Here is a 24844-nt window from a genome sequence, read left to right as displayed (position 1 = left end):
TGCATTCTGAAAATCTTTATTTACTTACTTTTCTTATAAAAACAATAGGCAGTAAAAGTCAAGTGAATGTGCACCACTGTATCAGTGGTCATACAATATTAAGAAAAGAGTGAGTATTTCTGATACTTTAAACATCACTGACACAGCTTGAAACTAATTTTATATAAAATATTTGTTGAAAGCAAGAACAAATCTTGTACAGCCTGTCCAGTCAAGTGGACATCAATAAAACATTCAAACAGTAGCTTCAACTTAACTCAAACAACTATGCAAAATGTCAAAGTTGTGCTAGAGTACATTTTTTTTAGTTATGAAATTTGAACATTTGCATGATTAGGCATCTCAAACATTGGATTGAACTATTTTCAGACTGAACTGAACTGGGAACATTTATTAATTAATCCAGTTGATTGAAAGTGAAATACTATTTGTGTTGTACTTGTGTTGCACATGTAGAACCTTTTTGAAAAGGCATCTATATTGTTCCAAAAACTTTACTAAAGAACCCTTGAAAAACCATAATTTTAAGTGTGTACATTTGGGTTTTTCTCACAAACAGGACAAGTACTGCATCCCAATCTAAAAAAATTGTTTTTGGATGTACAAACAATGACGCCTGATTGAATGATTAAAAGTAAACCCGAAAGAGTTATTTTACATTAATTTTAGTAACATTTTTCAGTTTACATGAACTAATATACTGTATATATTAGCAAAATATATAAATAAATTTAGCTTTTTTATTTCACTATTTATACACTTTATATATTGACAGCCATTAAGGTGTGTCTTTGTACCCAAGCAATATAATGTTTTGTTTAGGTTCCCATCATTACAAGGAAAACATTAGAGTAAAGACATTCAACAATTAAACATAATACTAACTCAGTTTTTCTCATTTAAAAAAGTGAAAAAAGGACACATATCAGTTTGGAGAAAACATGCAGTAATGAGAATTAGGGTAAAATGCCAAAAATTAAAACAGAACTTCTCTAACCTTTTGTTGTACCATATACCACGACAGTAGATCTGATAAATAATATGAATATCATTAGCTGCTTATGATGCCAATGTTTATGACACTGAATGCATTTTATTGTGCTTTTATGAGATTAACGTATGTGGAGGTCAGGCTCATTGGTAGGCATGGTGTTGACCCAACGTTTTTGTTGGGGATAAGCAAGGTCTAGGGCCAGAGGTTATGGATTGCCGCAGGCCAAATGTCACATTAAGACTTCAGAAACAATGGACTTGATCTCGAAAGCATCAGGAATCCTCCCTCTTTAGCGCAGCTTGCAGGTTGTGCCAGAACTCCTCCCTCCTTTCTTCCTCTTGAGGCCACTCAAGGTATGTCCTGGAGTTCATTATCTTGCGTAGTTTGCAGAAGCGCTTTGGAATGGTCTCTTTGGGAATTGGCTCCAGCAAGACCAGGACAGCTGAATCGTTGTGTTCATCAATGATACGGAAGTGCGAGAAATCCAGTTCATAGCGGCACCACTCACTTTTCACAAAGTGCTCAGACAGAACAAACAGAGTGCGATGGCTCCTTTCGATAGAATCAATTATACTGTCCACAATCCAACGTCCTGGAAGAAAGTCTCGCTTGTGAAGACAGAGGGCAAAGGGAGGCTGAGCACCTTCTAGCTTTGGAACAAGGATCTCCTCAACCCACTCAGCATCTTGTTGGCTGTATGAAACAAAAGCATCATAGCAAAGATTCCCCTCTGCTCTGCGCACTGCTGGTTTTCGTTTTGCTTGTACCCATGCAGTGATCATCTTTAGGTACCATAAAACATGAAGCTTGTGACAGGTCACACCAGCGAGGACTAGAGTGAGGAAAATCGCAGCACAGAGAATGGAGACTGCAGGAATCATATAACATTCAAAGACTGACAGTTGAGCCTTGTCAACTGTACGACCTCTCAACGTGACTGGAGAGTCACATACATAATTATTGTGACCATCCCTCAGTGTGATAAGATGGTCAACGTCACCCTTAAAAAATGTCACAAACTCACAGGTGCATACAAAATTGTTCTGGCCAGCTTCCAAATACTGCAGGTTGTTGAACACTGTTAGGTCGCTCTTGTTGAACATATTCAAGGTATTCCTCTGAATGAGCAATGTGCTCAGGCTGGGAAACATTCCTCCTTCGGGGAACTGAATAAATCTGTTACCTGAAAGCTGGAGCTCCACAAGGTTGGGAAGGCTGAGGTGGAATTCTGTCAGGTCATTTTGACTGAGATCCAGAATGGTCAGGCTCACAGGTAGGCATGGTGTTACCCTACGAAGCTTTGTGGAAGACAGATTCAGGAACCTTAGACTTGCAGGCCAAGTGCATTTCTGTGGCATTGTCAAGAAGTCATTGTGACTGATGTCCAGAAATGTCAGCCTCTGCAGATGTGTCACCAGGTGGGACATGAGGCCAAAGGATTTTAGCGAATTGTAGCTCACATTGAGGGTGTTGAGATTGTGCATTTTGCCCATGCCACGACATAATGTTTCCTCCACCGTGACATCTGATAATAGATTTTGACTCAAGTCTAAGTACTCAATCTTTTTCAGAAGAAAGGAGGTTATGCAGGGCATGACGAAAACGGTGCTGTTGATCACAGATATCTCAGTGGGATACTTGAGAAGAAACGCTAATTGGATCATGCTGCCAAAGTTGAAGAAGTCTTGGATTTCAACATTGCGAACAAAGATGGAGCGCAGACTTTCATAGTGTGATGTCTGGGCTTTTTGCCACCAGCCTCCACCTCTGAGCTGTACATCCTCAAGACCAAGATAAGACAGTGGGGAACCATCCATAGCCATCAGGAAACTGGTGACTGCTTCGTCTGTTGTGGTCACGTTATGAAGAGTAAGTCTTGTGGTGCCCCCCTTTCTGAGTTCTTCAAAAGGTTGCATTGATTCATTTGTGTTCAAGAGAACATCTTTGATAGTCAGTGATGTCTCGGGGTGAGAAATGTCTTGAAGGATATTTGAGACAAGCGCTGGGTCATCTTGAAACAACCTTTGAAGGCTCACTGAAACTGTTCTGATGGGTCGAGTCATCTTGAAGCTGCCTGCTTCATATGACCTCAGGTTACTTCCAGCAATAACCATCTCATTCAATTGGATAATCCCACTTAAGACATTCTTTTGTACTTTCTTCAAATAATGGTTTCCAAATTCCAAAGTTTGCAAGTTCCCACCAAACTGGAAAAGAGGAACAGATCCTAAGGTTGTGTACAGGTTTCCCAACAGGTTCAGGTTCTTCAGTGACCTCAGCTGATTAAACCAGGATGACAAAATTTTGTCCAGTTGATTGAAAGACAGGTCAAGCACCTCCAGCTTGTGCTGTGACCTAAATGCTTCTTTGTGGATCATTTTAAGTTTGTTCTTCTGCATAGTTAAAGTTCCCAACTCAGTGTACATGCTCAGATCCTGCTTCTCAATGAATTCAATATCATTGAGGGAAATATCAAGGATTACAACATTTTTGGGAACTGCTGGAACATGCAGAAATTTTCTGCCAGAGCAGTTGCAGAAGTGATACTCATCACATTTGTAACAGTTGGGTTTAGAGACGGTCACAATGTCACGGCAAACGAAACTGAAATAGATAAAAATGAATAGTAATGTCTTCATCCTGTTGAAAAGAAAACAATAAATTTATGTCATTAATGCTGTTTTTCTTTATATCAGACATCAATAACAGTTCAGTGAACTGCATTAGCTTTAGTTTGAAACTGATGATGCAATGTAATGAAAAAATTAAAATATTTCATATTTACCAGAATAACAAGCTAGTGTTAACAAAACATAGCGCTTGTTATATCGCTTGTTGTTGGAAGAAAACGTATATATATATATATATATATATATATATATATATATATATATATATATATATATATATATACATACACATACCATAAAACATATGTATATGTATGTATGTGTGTGTACTAAATCCGTCACATCTATTAATACTGTGACCATCATGTGCCACTGCACACTTCTCTTATGTGTTTAAACAACAGGTTGCAAGTGATAAATAATGTGTGTTGTGAGCAGTACCGCGATTCTGACATTGTAAAGGTTAAGTAGACCCATTTATAAGATCACAAGGCCAGATCACAATCACAAGACTCCCTCTCAGTGGGTGGAATGGCCCTCCCTTTCCCTCATCAATCAGCATGACACTAGCCAATGTGAGGGGATGCAAACTAATGGTGAAATTTGAGTTTGACACAATTTCAAGGCAATACTTGTTTTTTTTTTTTCAAACTTCATTTCACTAAATTTCACGAGGCGTAGGCTTGAATTGCACACAAAGCTTCTGCAGATGTTCACTGGTTGCTACTTTACAGACATAAAGTAGTGTTGTCTTATACTGAAGTGTCAAAATGAAGTGTTCTTTTTTTGTGATCTGGATGTAAGTAATAATGCATACGAATTTCAATCACACCTATCACAGTTTTAAAGGGGAATGACTCACAGTGCTAATAAAGGAAAATTACTCATACGATGTCTGCAGTATGTTCTCCATTTCATGAGGAACATGCATGAGAGGAAAGTCCCTGACCATCATTGAACAGGATATTTACATAAGAAAATCATTTATCGAGAAAAGCTGTAAGTCAGTTTTAGCTAAAATGCCTTGACATCACATTTTTGAAACTTTAAATCTCTGGCAGTATGGTTTCAAGTGTTTCAAATTGCGTATTCATAGTAAAGATATGCTGCCGAATAAGCGTATACCAGTTTTATGTTCAAGAAATGTGTAAAAAATTAATTTAATTGTAGATCAATGGTAAAAAAAATAAGAGCAGCTGTTCAGAACTGCGTGGGAATGTCATATTGCATAATGGTTGACAGTTATGTCTCCTCTGCAACATGAACACCCCACTGGCAGTGGGAGTGGTGAGCAACACCGCTAACAATGCTAGAGATGGCAGGATCGGTGTGGTTCAGCCCTGCCCAGTTGATTTTGTGATGTTGCTAGACCTCTAAAATGTCTGTGGGACAACTTGTTCTCCATTTTGCTCTTTTACTCTATATCCGTAGAGCAGCTGAGATCTAGATACATAGTGTTATATCCAAAATCTATAGGTAGCTAGCTAACTGCTGGACCATGCTTCTGAAATTGAGGCCACACAAGCTATATTTGTGGACACGCAGAAGAAATGCAATTACTAAGAAACACTGACAACTGACACTGAAACATTTTCAGCGCTGCAGTAACACTGACGTGGTGGTGGTGGTGATGTATTATTGTGTGTCGTGCTGGTACATGTGGATCAGACACAGCAGTGCCGCTGGAGTTTTAAACACCTCAGTGTCACTGCTGGACTGAGAATAGTCCACCAACCAAAAATATTCAGCCAACAGTGTCCTATGGGCAGCCTCCTGTGGGTAGCGTCCTGATGACCACTGATGAAGGACTAGAGGATGACCAACACAAACTGTGCAGCAGCAGATGAGCTGTCATCTCTGACTTTACATCTACGAGGTGGACCTACAAGGTAGGAGTGTCTAATAGAGTGGACAGTGAATGGAGTGTTTAAAAACTCCAGCAGCACTTCTGTGTCTGATCCACTTGTACCAGCGCAACACACACTAACACATCACCACCACCACGTCAGCGTTACTGCAGTGCTGAGAATGATCCACCACCCAAACAACACCTGCTCTGTGGTGGTCCTGACCATTGAAGAACAGGGTAAAAGGGGCTATCTGTCTCCTATATGGTAAGTGGTGCTGATAAAATTGACAATGATTGTAGAAACAAGGTGGTTCTTAATAAATTGGTGCAATGATGTATATAATATTCAATAGAGCGCAATGTCATTATTGTACACAAACATTACAGTCCTGTTTCTATGGCCAGGGCAGGGTAGCAATAGCATTGGGCTACCAAGGCAATGTTCTATTCCTGACCATATTCTCAACAATTGCCAGCAGTAATATCAGAAATATAGAAAGCAAAAAAGGAAAATAGCAATCAAAACAACATTCTCAGAAGTAGAATAGAAACAAATTGTAAGATTTTGATATTATTCTATTATTAGTAGGTGCACATATTATTTGTATTACTATCATTATTAGTAGTGGTAGTAATAGTAGTAGTAGTATTCATTAAATAAATTACCTGTCTGCAGATCGACGAGCGAAAGTCATCAACCTCAGAAGAACAGTCAGAGGCAAAGTTGCATCACAGGAAGGAACCACAGAACTTTAAAGATAAAAGTAGTCATTATCTGTATACAATGGTCCTACATTTTAAGAGAAAGTTCCTTAGGAACTGTTCATTTTGTTCCTAACAAAATGTCATTTTGTCATTCTGTTCAGTTTCATTTTGCGTCAAAAATGTGAAAAATTCTTTTGCTTCCCCATAAACGAGCTCATCTAGTTTCAAGAAAGTAAAGCCTTTTATGCAAAGCGGTGTCTTGGGATGTCTTGCTCCAGTGATCTGTGCTCTAAAATTGAGGATTTGAGAAGAGGAAGCCAGCTGTTCATGCAAACCTTTAAAGCAGGCCAGTAATGAGCAAGACTGACATTGCTGAATATATTGTCCTTCTTCTCAACATACAGCGCTTACCGAATATTTGGACAGTAACACTGTACTCCAAAGTTATGAACTAAATAACGTATGATTTGTGCTTTTTTGTGCATTAAAATCCAGAAATGTTGGCCACACAGTTCCTGCTTGTTTTGAAGGGCTCTAAGTTGAGCAATAACTAAATTCTTTCTTCAGAAATATTTTTCTATTGAAATCGGCAGTAACATGCAAAAGTCTTTGTAAAATAGTTAGAACAATCATTGTGTGCCAGTTATGCATTGTTCAGCCTCAGGAATAAAGCAGAAAATGTAACAGAAAATGACTCAGAAGCCACAACAACAAAAAATCGAATCATTTGTTTGAGATTTTTTTGTGTCTATGCTTTTATTTACAGCTTTCATTCTTTTTAGACTCACTTTCAGTTTAAAAAAAAAATCTGCAGGCCCACCTCCGAAGTTCAGCCTTAGAAGTTGGTTGATTATTTTCTGAAATAATCCAAACACATTCAGTGTTGTTGAGGTCTGGACTCGGGGGGTGGTCAGTCCAGAAAACTTGTGTCTTTTCAATTGTTTTCCTTTGATTTTCCCCTCCATATGCAAATGAATTATGTTATATCTGCTTAGAAATATCTACAAAAATAAATAACATGCTTAATGGCCGTTAACTGGGAATTAAATAAATAATTGGTGGCCTCTGACATCACAGTACTGTATATAATTTACAAGACTGACCTCTTACCTCTCCCCTCATTGCTCACTAGCAGCTCAACACAATCTTGTGCATGCAACTATGTCCAGGCTAATATGATAAGTAAGTTACAGGGTAAAATAATAGCTGCTGTCAGAAGAAAACCTTGTATGTCCATTTTTGTCTTTTTTTTCGTTTATGCCATAATTAGAAAATCTCTATTGGCCTTTACATTGTGTATAAATTTCATCAAGAATGGAGAAAAAGAAATGGCCTAAAATTATACAGAAGAAAGTCTGATTCCCCTGATTTTAGGGGTGCAATGATTATTCGACTAAAATCGGTGACCAAATTAGTTGGCAACTAATTTAGTAGTCGATTAGTTGGTGACGTTTTGACATTACCACTCACTGGAGAGTTAACAGTGCAATGGCTGCCTCAATAACCAATTCCTCAAAAGTGCTAGAGCTAAACTGTCTGTTGTGGTGTTTGTAAAGCTTACCTTAGCTGACATGGGAGCACATCCACCATGCAGGTATAGCTGAAGAGGAAACTTGATGAAGAGGACTCATCTCAGGAAGATACGCCCCATCTCAAATCCCAAACTAGATCACTAAATACTGTGAAAAAATAATGCATTTACCATTAGAAGTGCACTCATTAGTGTAGCTTGTGAAGTACAGAAATGTTTGGTTTGGGATGCGGTGATAGTTGTGCTAGTGAGCTAGTTACTTCATGTTGTGAGCTGAGCTGTAACATCTGTAACAAAATGCAGGTTCTCTGGGATCGTTGACAGAGTTGGAACAGAGAAGCAAGTAACTGTTATTCACAGCGACCCTGTTCACTTTCCAGATAATGTTTATAGTTTTAAACACTGCATTGTTCACGTTGAGGCCACCGGTGCATTCAAATTTGGCGAACACAGGAGAGCAATTGCAAAGTTTTCGAACATTTAGCTCCACTCGCTAACAGTTTAATGAAGTAGTTCTCTGAACACACAGCTGGACGAAGAGTTACTGTTGAAACGAAGTGTTTACACAAAATTGTTCAAATTTAACTGTTTATAGAAAAGTTCAATTTAGTTTTGTTATTTTATTGCTGCTACTTTGCACATCCTTTGTTATACATTTTTGTATTGGCTGGAACGTTCATTAAAACAGTGAATTCTTGAATGGTATTCATCTTTATTGTCTTCACTGTTAGTTAGCAAATGCATAAAACAACCTCAAGCTAAATTTAAAAGCTAATAGCTACATAAAAGTTATTTTTTTATTATAATGTAGTGATTCATAATGCGAATAATCAATTATTCAGTAATCAGTCGATTATTCGACTAACAAATTAGTCATTTGAAGCAGCCATCATTTTGGAGATACAAGCTTTTGTTCTGACAGCAATGATAAATTTTATAATTAAAAAAAAAATTTGTATAAATTAAAAAGTTGATTTCTATCTAATATTCGGTGGCCATTGAAATTGCACTGCCTATAGATAGATAGAGGCTACACAGTAGTACAACCATTCAGATTTTGGGCAGGCAAATATTTTCAGTACTTAGTTGCCTAACTTTTGTATGTGATTACTATCAGAGCAACACCTTGTATCTCTAAAATGATAACTTTACAGGATGGGGGGAAAAAACTTTCTTAACTTGTAATGGAATTTAATGTAGTAAAATTTTTTCCCTACATTTTTATGAGGATATTTAATATTACATTACATTTTCATTGCTATGAAAGAAGTTTTATTGTAACCTTTTGGCTTATTGTAACCACATGAAAGACCACTGAACAGGATTTAATGTATTCATTTGAGGAGGAGTGTTATATCCAGTAGATGGCACCAGGGCTAAATAGTTGAACAACACAGATTTTCAAGTATAGTATATAAACCATTGTACTGCATTAGTTCAAACTGCAGTCACACAGTAAAACCATAAAAAACAATGCATTTAAAAGTATTCAGACCTCAGATGTTTACTAGGGGTATGTTAAGATCTATTTAAACTCAAGGCAGAATAGAGAGAATAGTTGAGTAATAATATACAAAATCATCATTTATAGGGTACTTTCATGAAAATAATACTTACATTTTCGTACGTGTTACATACTGACATAGTGTGGAGTCAGAGGGTGGTGGTTTGTGATGGGGTGGTCAAGGGGGTCATCTGTTGGTGGGAAGGCACACAGCTACATCACTGTCTGAAGTGTATCACACTGTCTTAACACAGCTTAGAAATGGGGTGGAGTGGTGGTTTGGCCAAGGGTTGGTCAAATTGGTCCAGACAAAAAAAAACCCCAAAAAAATCCAGTGTTTTTTTAAGACCATTTTTATTTCTTTTATAGTTAAGTTGAAAGATTTAGATAAAATAATTACATTTTATCATACTAATTTAATATATCAGAGTTGATTTCCTAAAGAAAGAGGCTACACAGTAGTAAAAACATTTAGAAATTATGCCCCATTTTGTATTGAAAACCTTTTGATAAGGCATGAAAACATATGGACAAACATTATTTTCAGTGATTAGTTACATAACTTTTGCATATCATTACTGCCATCAGGAAAAAATATTCTTAACTTGTAATGGAAGTTAATGTAACAATTTTTTTTCCAAGTAACATTGAGCATTTACATTAGTCTATACATCAACAGTACATAACACAATGCAAATGGTTACTAGATTTTTCAAATTATGCAAAAAAAGAAAAAAAAAAAGACAAAAGTGGTTTCTGCGCAAAAGTAATAAACATTATTTAGCAAGAGGTTCTCAACACTCCCTTTTTATCCCACATTGAGACAAGTGCAGGGCTGTCTTAAAACAGGCCTTCCACACTCATTTAAACTGTTCTGATGGGTCAAGTCATGTTGAAGCTGCCTGCGTCATATGACCTCAAACTACTACCAATGAACATCATCTCGTTTAGCTGGCTGAGCCCACTGAAGAGATTGTTTCTCATTTCCTGCAATAAAGAGTTGCTAAACTTCAGTGTTCTTAGGCTGCCTACAAACTGGAAAAGTGGAGCAGATGGTTGTATATAGGTTTCCTAAAAGATTTAGGTGTTTTAGAGGTTTAGGTTTATGAAACCATGATGGAGAAATGTTCATGAGCCCATTGAAAGACATGTCAAGCTCCTCCAGGTTCTGCTGCAAATTGAATGCTTCTTCTTGGATCAGTCTAATTTTGTTCTTCTGAAACTTCAAGGTTTTCAGTTCATTGTACTGGCTCAGATCATTGTGTTCAATTGACTCAATGTTATTAAAGGACACATCCAAGATCAGAACATTTGCTGGAACAATGGAGACTTGTTGAAGTTTTTCTGCAGAGCAGTTGCAATATCGATACTCATCACATTGATGACATTGCGGCCTTTAAGATGCTACACTTTCAACTCTGCATATGCATATTTTTAAAGATTTTTTAAGTTTTACTATTCATTTTGAACATTTGAACTCTTCAGGAAACAGAAATTGAGAGGTAAACAAAGTAAAGGGTTTTGTTCTAAATGCATTATAGACCATTTTCAAACATTGTATTTTGTTTCATGATATAAACTTATGATACACTGTGCTATATGATGATTAATCCCACCTTTATTAGAGAAATAAAAATGCATTTTCCACTAATATCATATAACAAAAACTCATTATTTCCAAAATTGTTACAAATATATATAGAGTGTTTTGAATTTAAAACTCTTAAAAAAATCAACAACATCTAAATTGAACTGAATAATATGAAGTTTTTGGAAGCACTTTAACAAGCTTATTTTGACCTGTTGGTCATACTGATCCAGTGCAGCACGCGGTTCAATGTCAGCGCAGCAGCGTAAAGTTTTGGGAGAGTCTGTTCAACATAAATGATGAACTAACCTAACTTTGTGTAAATAGAGCACAATATAGAAATATGTCCACATATGAAGTGTCTGAAGTAACTAAGGCTAATATTAAAGAGGTGGTTAAACAGGCCCAGACGCTGTCCGAAGAGGTAATCTGTTCTGGCCCCATCCCAATGAGGCGTGGCGATGAAGCTTACAGCAGGCTTTCTTCGCTGAACCGCTGGATGTCCAAGTGGTGTACGGACAATCATGTGGGCTTTATAGACAACTGGCTAATGTTTGAGGGCAAGCCTGGTCTTTTAGGTAGGGATGGTGTCCACCCCACGCGGGATGGTGCTGCCTTACTTTCGTGCAGCATAGCACATAGTCTCTTAGTTAGTCGGCAGAGTAGCAGTAGCCTTAGAAGCTGCTGACAAACCGGAGCCGGGACCAGGCCGCAGACAGAGAGGCTTAACCGACCGTCTGTGAGCTGCAAAGAGACGTTACCTAGATACCAATGTATTCAGACTGTGTCTGTCCCCCGAGTCAAACATAAATGTCAAAAAACTCAAACAGTAAATCTAAATAACCTAACGTATATTAAACAATCATATCCAGACTCTAGCACTAGCACTTCAAAACTAAAGATTGGTTTACTTAACATAAGATCTCTAAATTCAAAAGCAGTAATAGTGAATGAAATCATAACTGATCAGAAATTTGATGTGTTGTGCCTCACTGAAACCTGGATTAGACCCGATGAATATTTAGCATTAAACGGAGCCACCCCTGCAGGCTATAATTATATACACAACCCCAGATCGTCCGGTAGAGGAGGCGGGGTCTGCATAATTTTTAGAAATTCCCTAGCTGTCAATCAGAAACACTATGATAATTTCACTTCTTTTGAGCTTCTTTACATCAATATAATTAATCCAATTACAAAACAGAATGCATTTTCTTTAATTAATATTTACAGACCACCAGGACCCTATGTAGAATTTTTAAAAGAATTTAGTGATTTCGCTGCAGATTTAGCAGTTTGTAGTGATAAAGTAATTATAGTAGGAGACTTCAACATTCATTTTGAAAAAGTTGATGACTCATTAAAAAAGGCTTTTGCATCAATTCTAGACTCAGTTGGTATTGCTCAAAATGTAACAGGACCTACGCATTACTGTAATCATACTCTGGATCTGGTTTTGACCCTGGGTGTTAGCATAGATAACCTAGATATTCTTTCTCAAACCTCAGTAATCTCAGATCATTATCTTATTTCTTTTAAACTTCATCTTAGTCATAATATACGTACATCCCCCAGCTACTCTATGAAACGTTCAATAACGCCCTTTACCGCTCAACAATTTACTGATAACCTTCCTGATTTATCAACCATAGTGTACTCTCCAGGTAACCCAGCAGAACTAGACAAACTAACTGATTGTTTAGAAAATACCTTCCGGTCTACTTTAGATGGTGTAGCACCACTTAAACACAAAAAAGAGAGACAGAAAAAACTTGCGCTGTGGTATAACGACCAAACTCGTACTTTAAAGCAATTAGTACGAAATTTTGAGCGAAAATGGCGATCAACCAAACTGGAAGTATTCCACTCTGCTTGGAAAGACAGTATTGTTGAATATAGAAGAGAAATTAATAAAGCCCGCTCAGAGTATCTGGCCTCTCAGATCGAGATTAATAAAAACAACCCTAGAGTTCTCTTTAGTGTTATTTCTAAACTGACTAAAAATCAGGCAGGTACTGATCCTCAGATTCCAGCAATCCACACTAGCAATGCTTTTATGGACTATTTTGATAATAAAATCGAAAATATTCGGGACAAAATTCAACAGATAAATAGCACATCTTGTCTGTCATCTGGTGTGGCTGATATAGAACAAAATCCAGCTACCGAAGTCAGGTTGGAAGTTTTTAACCCACTACATCATTTAGAACTGGAGAAAATTATCTCCTCATCAAACTGCACAACCTGTACACTTGATGCAGTTCCCACAAAACTATTAAAACAGGTATTACCAGACATAATTAAACCACTATTAACAATAGTAAACTCATCATTAAACCTGGGGTATGTTCCCAAAGCCTTTAAACTAGCAGTAATTAAACCTTTGATCAAGAAACCAAATCTTGATCCTAGTGTACTATCTAACTATAGACCTATTTCAAATTTACCATTTATTTCTAAGATTTTAGAAAAGGCCGTGGCCCAACAACTTGGCTCTTATCTGCAAAGAAACCAGATCTATGAAAAATTCCAATCTGGATTTAGGCCTCATCATAGCACTGAGACAGCTCTAGTTAAGATAACAAATGATCTGCTTCTTGCCGCTGACCAAGGCTGCGTTTCTTTACTGGTACTTCTTGATCTGAGCGCAGCTTTTGATACAATAGATCATAATATCCTCCTAGAAAGATTAGAGAAAATGGTCGGTATAACTGGAACTGCCTTATCGTGGTTCAAATCATACTTGACCGATCGTTTTCAGTTTGTGAGGGTAAATAATATACCCTCCAATTATACAAAGGTTAGATATGGAGTTCCACAAGGCTCTATCTTAGGACCATTATTATTTACGTTATACATGCTCCCCCTGGGCAAAGTTATTAGAAAACATAATGTTAATTTTCATTGTTATGCAGACGACACGCAGCTCTTCATATCAGCCAAACCTGATGACAAACAGAGAATAAAGAAAATGGAGGATTGCGTAAAAGATGTGAAATCATGGATGTCACACAACTTTCTTCTATTAAATAGTGATAAAACAGAAGTTCTTCTATTAGGCCCTAAAGCTGCTAGAAATAAATTATCACACCTAATGTTGAATCTGGCCGACTTCTCAGTCACACCTGGTTCAACAGCTAAAAATCTTGGCGTTATCATAGATTCAGATCTAGCATTTGATAAACACATATCTAATGTTACTAAAACAGCTTTTCTACATCTCCGTAACATCGCCAAGCTAAGAAATGCTTTATCCTTACATGACGCAGAAAAATTAGTACATGCCTTCATTACGTCAAGGCTAGACTACTGTAATGCGCTACTGTCAGGATGTTCTAGCAGTAACTTAAATAAACTTCAGCTAGTTCAAAATGCTGCAGCCAGGGTCCTTACTAAAACTAGAAAATTTGACCATATTAGTCCAGTCCTATCAGCTCTTCACTGGCTTCCAGTCAAATTCCGCATAGACTATAAAATTCTCCTGTTAACGTATAAAGCCCTACATGGGCTCGCTCCTGAGTATCTGAGAGACCTTATCTCCTATTATGAACCACCACGATTACTTAGATCACAGGGTGCTGGCTTCCTAGTAGTTCCCAAAATTCAGAGAAGCTCTGCAGGAGGAAGAGCTTTCTCTTATAAAGCGCCCCAACTCTGGAATAATCTCCCCGATAATGTTCGGGACTCAGACACAGTCTCAATCTTTAAGTCTAGACTAAAAACTTACTTGTTTAGTTTAGCTTTTGGTAGTTAATGTTAATTCCCTTTAGATAAGGCTGCAGATCCAGGGATTCATGGACATAGTGAATTGTGGGTAAACTGAGATGCTGGTGCTGCTGTCACTCACTACATGCAGTCACTCAGGTTTGTGGACGGTGGAGTGGGTGAATGCCAGTGTCTCAGGGAGCCTCCGTGTCTATGTTACCTTCTGGCTCTCTCCCTTTAGTTAGGCTGTTATATTCAGACCTGCCGGAGTCATTAGTCACACTCTGATAATTTTTTACATTTTCTGTTCTTCATAAATCCAGTCTAAACTAATTCCTAAATCTTTCCTTCCTCCGAGTTACTGACTGTCCACCGGTCCGGCCCAATACTGATGGATGTCCCACCCTCAAGTCCCCCTGTCCCCCTGATTGACCAGACTGATGGAAGTTTCTGGAACGCAGCTTCTCCACTACAGATCACATCCAAATCTATATGAACTCTAATTGTTTCCACTGTTGATTATACACACCTGAATATATTAGAACTGCGTGGATGTAAAATTGACTTTTCAATGTTTAACTTATAAGTTGTCTGACCAGTGGTAGGATGGTCCCCCCTTTAGATGTGAGTCTTGGTCCTCCCGAGGTTTCTTCCTCCTCCAGCTCTGAGGGAGTTTTTCCTTGCCTCAGCGCTCACGGGGGTTCTGTATATTCTGTATATTATGTTCAGTGTTTTGTCTGATTCTCTGTGCTGTGATTCCCATTTTTGTAAAGCTGCTTTGTGACAACATCAGTTGTAAAAAGCGCTATATAAATAAATTTGATTTGATTTGATTTGATATGCAGTCGAGACTGACGCGGCTTTTTTCTGAATTTCTACAAACACCATTTCATTTTATAGTAAATTAGTTTGGGCTGGTTTATGTTTATGAACAGAGGCCTACAGATCAACATAGTAAAGGAGCTCATCTGTGATCCTGAGTTTAAAGCCAGTTTTTATTCAACTTAAACTTCTAACTAAGTTGTAAATAAATCTTAAACTGAAACTTTGCTTGTGTGTAAAAAGTGATTTCAGAGCCACTCGGTTCTCCCTGATGGAAACTGTTTACCTTCAGTGTTTTGCGGTTATGATAATTTTAATAAACATCAGCATCACTAATTAATGACATTCTATTAAAAGACTGGTTTACCAAGAGAGACACTGGAGTGTTTTCACCTAAAATTAGTTCATGAAGCGAGTTTTGCTACAAAAATGATAATGGGATGTTAAAGTCATAATTAATCTTTTAGTACTTTTACTTTCAGTACTTAAGTACATTTGAAGGCAAATACTTTTGTACTTTTACTAAAGTTGAGGTCTAAAGGGAGGATCTGTTCTACTACTCTACTTCTACTGTTACTGGAGTAAAATTTTATCTTGGGGGTCTCTCTAGCTTTTTTTTTTTTAATCCCAACAAAGTTTTAAAGTTTTCCCTAATCAAATGTCCTCAGCTTCCAATGCAGCAATTCTACTCTTCTACTCTTTATTCTACTCTACTGCCAAAGCTCTGGCTCTGCAGAAAGATTATATACACCATAATAAATCATTTGTAAAAATCATCTTTTACAGTCATATCAATAAAAGCTCAGCAGTCTGTCATAAAATTAGTATATATAGACAGTTTTTAGTCATCATGAAATTTTGACACAGTGTGAAGGGCAGCTGCTGCTCTCAAATAATGTAAAAGAAAACGACAACAATAATTGTTATCATTCACTTTTCTTTCCTGATATGAGTTTGGATACACCAATGAAGGAGACTTTGGCAGCAGCATTATGGACATACAGCACTGGTCATCAAGACAAATTTTCAGAGCTGTAATTGATTAATAGTTCTTATGAACCAGGTCCCTAGACTAGACCGCATTTTATGAATCAATTTCAGATAACTCCATAAGAAACATGCTCTTAATTCACAATGCAAGCAGAACCAACAAATGTGATTACTTAAACTAAATACTTAAATCATAAAGGTGTGTTAGTCTAATTCAAAAACCACCATGAAATGAATTGAAACCTGATTACAACACCGAAGTTCTCTATTTGTGTACAAGGAACTGTAAGTATCACTCAGACATTCAATATCATTCAAACCATCCCTTGGTCACATTCTGTAGCCTTCCCAACCCTGAAATACACTTTATTTTAAATATAAAGGTAGTGTTGCAACTAAACATATTCTAGATTTTGAAAAAAAAGGGTAAGAGGTGATTACCTGATATGTGCAGTAGGTGCACTTGTTGTCCTCTCATAACCGAACAAGAGTTTGCCACATGTATAAAAAAGGAACAAAGTACACTGCTCAAAAAAATAAAGGGAACACTCAAATAACACACCCTAGATCTGAATGAATGAAATATTCTCATTGAATACTTTGTTCTGTACAAAGTTGAATGTGCTGACAACAAAATCACACAAAAATCATCAATGGAAATCACATTTTTAACCAATGGAGGCCTGGATTTGGAATAACACACAAAATTAAAGTGGAAAAACACACGACAGGCTGATCCAACTTTGATGTGATGTCCTTAAAACAAGTCAAAATGAGGCTCAGTATTGTGTGTGGCCTCCACGTGCCTGTATGACCTCCCTACAATGCCTGGGCATGCTCCTGATGAGGTGGCGGATGGTCTCCTGAGGGATCTATTCCCAGACCTGGACTAAAGCATCCTACAAGACGTGATATCCCAGATGTGCTCAATCGTATTCAGGTCTGGGGACCAAGCGGGCCAGTCCATAGATTCGATGTCTTCATCTTGCAGGAACTGCTGACACACTCCAGCCACATGAGGTCTAGCATTGTCCTGCATTAGGAGGAACCCAGGCCCAACAGCGTATGGTCTCACAAGGGGTCTGAGGATCTCATCTGGGTACCTAATGGCAGTCAGGCTACCTCTGGCGAGCAAAATGAGACATTTTGAAAAAAAATGCCACCCCACACCATTACTGACCCACTGCCAAACCGGTCATGAAGGATGTTACAGGCGGCAGATTGCTCTCCATGGCATCTCCAGACTCTGTCACGTCTGTCACATGTGCTCAGCGTGAACCTGCTTTCATCTGTGAAGAGCACAGGGCGCCAGTGGCGAATTTGCCAATCCTGGTGTTCTCTGGCAAATGCCAAGCGTCCTGCACGGTGTTGGGCTGTGAGCACAACCCCCATCTGTGGACGTCGGGCCCTCATACCATCCTCATGGAGTCGGTTTCTAACCGTTTGTGCAGACACATGCACATTTGTGGCCTGCTGGAGGTCATTTTGCAGGGCTCTGGCAGTGCTCCTCCTGTTCCTCCTTGCACAAAGGCAGAGGTAGTGGTCCTGCTGCTGGGTTGTTGCCCTCCTACGGCCTCCTCCACGTCTCCTGGTGTACTGGCCTGTCTCCTGGTAGCACCTCCAGCCTCTGGACACTACGCTGACAGACACAGCAAACCTTCTTGCCACAGCTCGCATTGATGTGCCATCCTGGATGAGCTGCACTACCTGAGCCACTTGTGTGGGTTGTAGAGTCTGTCTCATGCTACCACGAGTGTGAAAGCACCACCAACACTCAAAAGTGACCAAAACATCAGCCAGAAAGCAGAAAGGTACTGAGAAGTGGTCTGTGGTCCCCACCTGCAGAACCACTCCTTTATTGAGTGTGTCTTGCTAATTGCCACTAATTTCCACCTGTTGTCTATTCTATTTGCACAACAGCTGTGAAATTGATTGTCGATCAGTGTTGCTTCCTAGGGGGACAGTTAGATTTCACAGAAGTTTGATTTACTTGGAGTTATATTGTGTTGTTTAAGTGTTCCCTTTATTGGATATGAGAAGGAATGAAAGGAACCTACCAACCATTGCTGGTTTACAACAGGTCCCATCAAAGCAGCATTAATCCACTTAAAGCCATGATGCAATGCATTTTTCATGTGAAAAATAATATGCAAGTAGAAAAATCACTTTTAAGTGACTTCCAATATTACATCTACCTTCCTGATCAAGGTTTCTACAATGTACATATAGAGTGTAATACAGCACAGTATAACACTTCTGAATTACAGTGTATTTTTGGATGATCGTGTTCTTATCGAATTTACTTTGATTATTCATATAGTGTGTTTTTCTACAGCAAGCAGCTCTACAACAGTGCAAACCAAGGAAAATAGTGCCAACACAAAACTCCCTAAGAGCCGGAGAAGGAAACACCGAAAGGAACTAGGAGCGAAAGTGGAACCCACCATCCTTTGGTCAGCAGTGGATACCAGAGTCACGGCACATATAGAGAAATTGAAAATAACAGATACTTGGATCAAACAAAGGAAAGATCAGTGAGATGAAACAGTGAGTGGTAACCAACGTTAGAAAACTGTCAGAGAATATTTGGTGGTGATATACTGTATACAGCATGTTACATATGAGAACATGGCAGGTAAAGAGTCCAGTATGAGGGTTCGGCAAGCAGTAATGCACATATGCATCATGAATGGAGGGAACCCTCCATATTAAGACGTGTAAGCCTCAAAACGGGGTGGACAGAGTGCTGAAAATTGCTACTTAAGTATGCGTTATATAACTGTTAGTGTAGTGATGACTTATTCATTACTTATACTTACTACCAGTAAAAGTATTAGAAAAGGAAATGTCTCAAATAAGAGTGAATAAGACTTATATTTAGGGCATTTAGCACAGTACAAATATCTGCCAGAAACAAGAGTCAATGCTGACTCTAACTGAATGGCTGAGCTAGCAGAGTTCTAACCAGTATCTAGTATCTTAGTATCTAGCTAAGAACCAGAGTTCTTAGCTAGATACTAACTTCACACAAAGTACCCCCACAGCGACACAAATAATACTGTCACTGTAATAACATCCATAACAAAAACTTATTCACTGATTAAAGTCTCTCTTATTGCCCCCATGCCACTCCCATGATGCATTGTCTGTTCTGCAAGACCATGCCTCTCACACATCCAGGGTTGCTTGAGCCATTGTAAGGATGCCACATTGCCACAAAGGTCAGCTGAGTCCCTGGGACACATGGGGGTATGCCAACCACCCCATGGTGTATCATTGGCAGCAAAGGAGTCTAAAGCCGTGTTAACAGGCAACTGACCCCTGTGGCAGCATAAAGAATGAAAATGGCAGTGGCCCTTGAACAAAGCCTTGTGGAACAGCATTTGTGTAAAAATTTTGTTGTATAAAGAAAATTCATAATTTTCAATTATGAACTTATTGAAGTCAGTCAATTAGGATCTGAACAAGAGTGCCACTTCAGTGATCCCAACTTACATGCTGAGCTAGAGCTTTCTTTAGCTTTCTTTAGCTAGAGCTTTTCTGAACACTCGCCAAATTTCCCAAGAAATTGGTGGAAAGTGAATTGGTCCTTATTTCTCAAACAAAGGAGATGTCTAAGATCTCAAGACTGCCTTACCAAACTTGAAAAGAGCTTTTACAAAAGAAAGTTTTGTTAAACCAACATTTTTTTTGTCATTGAAGCTATCATCAGCACCACTATGGCAAGTAAGTTAGCAGTCAGCTAACACTGGAGTTGTCAGCCAATATGGGACCCCAACCATCCAAACACCACATGTATACAAATATATACATTTTGCCCACTGGTGATTGGATTTAACATGCAATGATTTGAAGAGGAGATCTGCAAAGTTAGAGCACACTGCTGAATTTGGGTGAAGGCTACCAGCTGCATGACTAATCTGGTTATACTGCACTGCAAAGGCTTTGTTAGATAGCAGATTATTTCAGGTCAAATGTGTCCTCTTTTTCAATTTGATCAGCAAAAAATAGTCATGGCTGCTACAGACTGTGCCAAGGCTTTAGAAATGAGCTGGGTTTAAGATTAAACATGCATTGAATAGGAACCGAAAGGATTGTTTTTGTTTTATCAAGGTGGGAAAATATATTGATTTCACCACAGTAAGAGCCCTCCTGTAGTCAATAGAGCTTTTCTTTCATTCTTATTAAGAAAGGGAAATTCCTAGTAGTTTGTCATTACACTGTATTCTTCCGAGTAAAAATCTGGCAGTTTCTTAATCTGTGCATTCGGTTTCCAATGATATACTGTGTAAACACTAGATTTAAAAAAAAGAGGAAACCAGACACTCACGACACAGTTGTTAGGCAAACAGAAACAAACCCATTCCCTTCATTCATTTTTTCTCTCACAAAGGTCAGGCCACAACATGTCTAGTTATGGAACTATTTCCTCCTGGGCTGAGCGCCCAATAAATTCTGAAATTTGGAGTAGGTGGAGGAAAAGATAAATTAGGGCACATATCACTGCTATATTTTTAATTCTATAATTATCTATGCCAACCTAGAGGTAATAATGTTAGCCAAAATAATAATGGTGCTTTGGAAAAACATTTAAAGTTAGGTCTTGTGCATTTCCGTGCAAAGCTTTGCTAAAAGCTAAAAAACGCTTCTTCCTAACATTTATATTCTAGCCTTGTAATCTCCATAGACAAACATTGGCATGTTTGGGTTGTACTGAAGAGCTCCGTGACTTTAAATATGGCACTGTCATAGAATTCCTCCTTTGCCACAATTCAATACTTAAAATTTCTGCGCTGCTAGGTCTACCTCAGACAGCTGTAAGTACTATTATTGTGAAATGACAGCATCTAGGAGCAACAATATCTTAGCTGTGATGCGATAGACCATGCAAACACACAGAGTTAAGTGCTGAGGTGCATTGCCTGTCCTCTGCTGCATAGCAGTACAAGAACTGTGTATCAGAAGCTTCATGAAATGAGCTTCCATGGTCGAGCAGCTGGACACAAGCCTAAGATCACTATGTCCAATGCCAAGTGTTGGCTGGAGTGGTGTAAAGCACACCACCACTGGACTTTGGAGCAGTGGCTACATGCTCTCTGGAGTGATGAATCAAGCTTTACTATCTGGCAGCATGATGGACAAATCCTGCTTTTGCAGATGCCAGGAGAATGCTACCTATCAGTGTATAGTACTGACAGTAAAGTTTGGTGGAGGAGGGATAATGGGCTGGGGGCTGTTTTTCAGGGTTTGGGCCACTTAGTTCCAGTAAAGGTGTTAAAGATGTTAAAGCTACAGCATACAAGATATTTGCGGCAGCAGTTTGGCCCTTTTGTGTTGTAGCATGACTGAGCCCCTGTGCACAAAGTGAATGCCTCAAAGACATGGCTTGATGTGGAGGAATTCTAGTGGCCTGCACAGAGCCCTGACCTCAACCCTTCTGAACACCTTTTTGATGAATTGAATTCATCAAAATTTTTATGGGGGGTGGGGGGGTGGGGTGGGGGGCTGGGGCTTTTGGGGCCTCGTATGTGGATCTGTGCCACACACTCCACCTCTTGTTGTTGTGTTTTTTTAATGTTGTTTATATGTTTGTATGTGTTTTATTGTGTTGCGCTTGGGGTTAGTTAGAGTGGGTTTGTGTAAAGAAAGTAGTTCTACCTAGAACCGTGAACACTCCCGTGGAGCAGTCATGGGTTGGAGGTTAGGGAACCATCCTTGTGACTGGAAGGTCACCGGTTTGATCCCATGAGCTGACAGTATGTGACTGAAGTGCCCTTGAGCAAGATGCCTAACCCCCAACTGCTCCCCAGGCGCTGTGGATAGGTCTGGCCATCGCTCTGGGCAAGTGTGCTCACTGCCCCCCAGTGTATGTGTGTTCACTAGTGTGTATGGAGTGTTTCACTGCACAGATAAGTCAAAAAGTATAGGTGAAATTTCCCTGTTGTGGGACTAATAAGAGTCTCTTAATCAAATAACCGTTTGCATGGTTAAATGGTTGCTGGAGAACATGCTGTATGGTTCTGTTTAGAACCTTTTTGAAAATGGTTCTATATAGCACCAAAAGGGTTCTGCTGTTGTTGCGATATCAAGCCTGTAACAATAGGAAAGCTCTTTTGGTACTGTATAGAACCATATACAAAACATTCTCCATCAGTCTGAAAAACTACTTAAGCATCTAAATGGCTCTTTGTATGTTCATCCTTCTATACAGAACCACTGTCTTTACTAAAGAACCCTTGAAGAACCATGTTTCTTAGGAGTGCAGGACTAAGAGTGACATGCACTCTATTCAAGCCACTTTTTATGCATCTTTTTCTGATGTTCTGAATGAAGAGAGCAATTTCCAATCAGGAATTATGGACTCTTCTGACTTTTCTTCTGCCCAACATCACAACATCATATCAAATCTATCAGTATTTTGTTTCTCCGCTCTTTACTTTACTATTTACAAAAAATTACAGGAAAAAAACAGGAGTTCCCAAAACTAAAATTCAAAAATGACTAAAAGATTTAGAGAAACTTGGACTCTTAACAACCACCTGGAAGACCTGGTAGACATCAAACCTGTGTCCATCAGATAAACGCCCCTTATAGCCTTCAACTTTGAGAGAGAGGAGAAAATCAAGCTGCTTCAGGTCTGAAAACATTCACAGGTGTTTCTGTCCATTCTTCCACTGTGAGAAGATGACTCAGCACTATGGGTCTGAAAGGATGTGTAGATGTCAAGAAGCTGTAATTAATATGAAAATATGCACTAGAACAACAAAACTGCAGATCCAAGATTTGGAGGAAGGTTTATGGACTGATGAGTCCACAGTTATTGCAAAAAGTGCAACCAACTTCTAAGACTGAACTTTGGAGGTGTGGCTTCAGATTCAAGGTGAGACTTCAGCAAAGAATGGAAGCTGTAATAAAGGTAAAGAGTAGATGCATTCCTGAAAATGTGACGTTATATCTAGTGGTTGAGGCTTGCGTATAAGTTTCTTTAAAATACATATAAATATCTTGTACTTTATGGCTGTTTTAATTGGAAATGATATGAATGAAAAGGTGATCTTTGACTGTATGTGAGAGAATAAGGCCCCGGACACACGTTCACGTGAATCAGTTTTAGAGACATATCTTATAATAAAATCAAGCAGTTTTCTATGATTTATCAAAAAATTAAAGAAACAAAGAACAGGAGTTCCCATTTACCTTCTAAACACTCTTAAGAAGGACGAATAAATAGATAAGCTGGAAATTATAACGAAACATTTCAACATTTGATGCATTTTATGTGTTTAAACTCAGGCTGTTTCTTCAACTAGGTGACTTATTATAGCAATTTTTGTTCATTAATATAATATTTTAATTGCATTCATTTTGTTGTTTGTATATTCACTTTGTTTACTTTTTCAAAATTAATAGGTGAATGGAGGTGTGGCTCATGTAATTAGTTGCTCTTGTTCTAGTTTACTGACCATATGCATCAGTTGTGTACTGGATTCTGAAGCAAAAACTTTTTGATGGAGACTTTGTTACAGTCCTCACATTCACACACATGTCAAACTGCAATCATTTTACTGGCTCACATCTCAATAATAGAAATTGAAGATAGAATAGCTTTTTATATGATAATTATTTGTATTTCTTTACTGATTTTTTTTTTATTCAAAATAAAAATCTAAGCAAAGGTATGTGCATGTATGGGCTTTTCCTTACTTATATACTAGGATTTTTAATAATTATAATGGATGTTTTCAAGAAGAAAAACTTTTACATTTATGGCAGACGCTCTCATCCAAATCAACTTGATCATTTTACACATGCAGGTGAAGGTAGTGTTAGGAGTCTTGCCCAAGGACTGCTAGGGGGCAAACCCAAATGGGGATTAAACTCCAGTCTACAACACAGAAGGCAGGGGTGATACCCACTACACTATACTTTCTCTGGAACTCTCAGAAACCATCAATAACAATCAGAATGTGCTAAGGTGACAGGAAGACCTCTATCGATTTCCAGTCGTTGATTATTGTTACTTTTGTTCTTGGGAGTTAACTGGGACCTTGAGTACACTATTTCGTTCCACCTCATATGTACCACGTGTGACACGAATGACAATAAAGCCTTATCTTATCTTAAAGCTTGGAACAGCATGGTTTATTTATTTCCAATAGTCCACTGCTACTGGAAAATTTTCTGCAAGGTTCAGAGCACATTTTGCATAACATATATTTAAAAAAATAAATAAAACATAAAATAGTAAATATGTCATAACTACACAGGCCACATTTAATGTTTCATTTCTGCCCCAATGTGTTAAGTTGAGCCAATAAACAGTAATTGTGCAGTAAAATGTGCAGAAGTGTGTTCTCTGTAGTGGATGTAACTTATTTTCACTTAGAAAATCAACAAATCAGTGCCAAGTTAATAATGTAGACTGGCCCTTTAAATTTCCTGCGAGCATATTTAAGCTCCGCCCACAAGCCCGCTGCTATTGGGTGGCCTAAAGCGATACTGATAATTTCATTGGCTGACAGGCTG

General features: G+C 38.4%; 1 protein-coding gene and 1 pseudogene across 1 annotated transcript; both read right to left on the bottom strand.

Moving 5' to 3' along the window:
• tlr2 (toll-like receptor 2) lies at positions 1-7841 on the bottom strand. The gene is made up of 3 exons (XM_017717282.2): positions 7740-7841; positions 6140-6223; positions 1-3634 (listed from the first exon to the last, which is right to left on the bottom strand). The coding sequence occupies exons 1-3, from the start codon at positions 7766-7768 to the stop codon at positions 1267-1269; spliced, it is 2481 nt and encodes an 826-aa protein (XP_017572771.1). The 5' UTR covers positions 7769-7841; the 3' UTR covers positions 1-1266.
• Positions 7842-10095: 2254 nt separating this feature from the next.
• LOC119264800 overlaps positions 10096-24844 on the bottom strand; it is a 32527-nt pseudogene continuing 17778 nt past the window's right edge.

Source organism: Pygocentrus nattereri, chromosome 12 (genome assembly GCF_015220715.1).
Source record: "Pygocentrus nattereri isolate fPygNat1 chromosome 12, fPygNat1.pri, whole genome shotgun sequence".
Lineage (NCBI taxonomy): Eukaryota > Metazoa > Chordata > Actinopteri > Characiformes > Serrasalmidae > Pygocentrus > Pygocentrus nattereri.
This window is presented reverse-complemented; position numbering and strand designations above follow the sequence as displayed.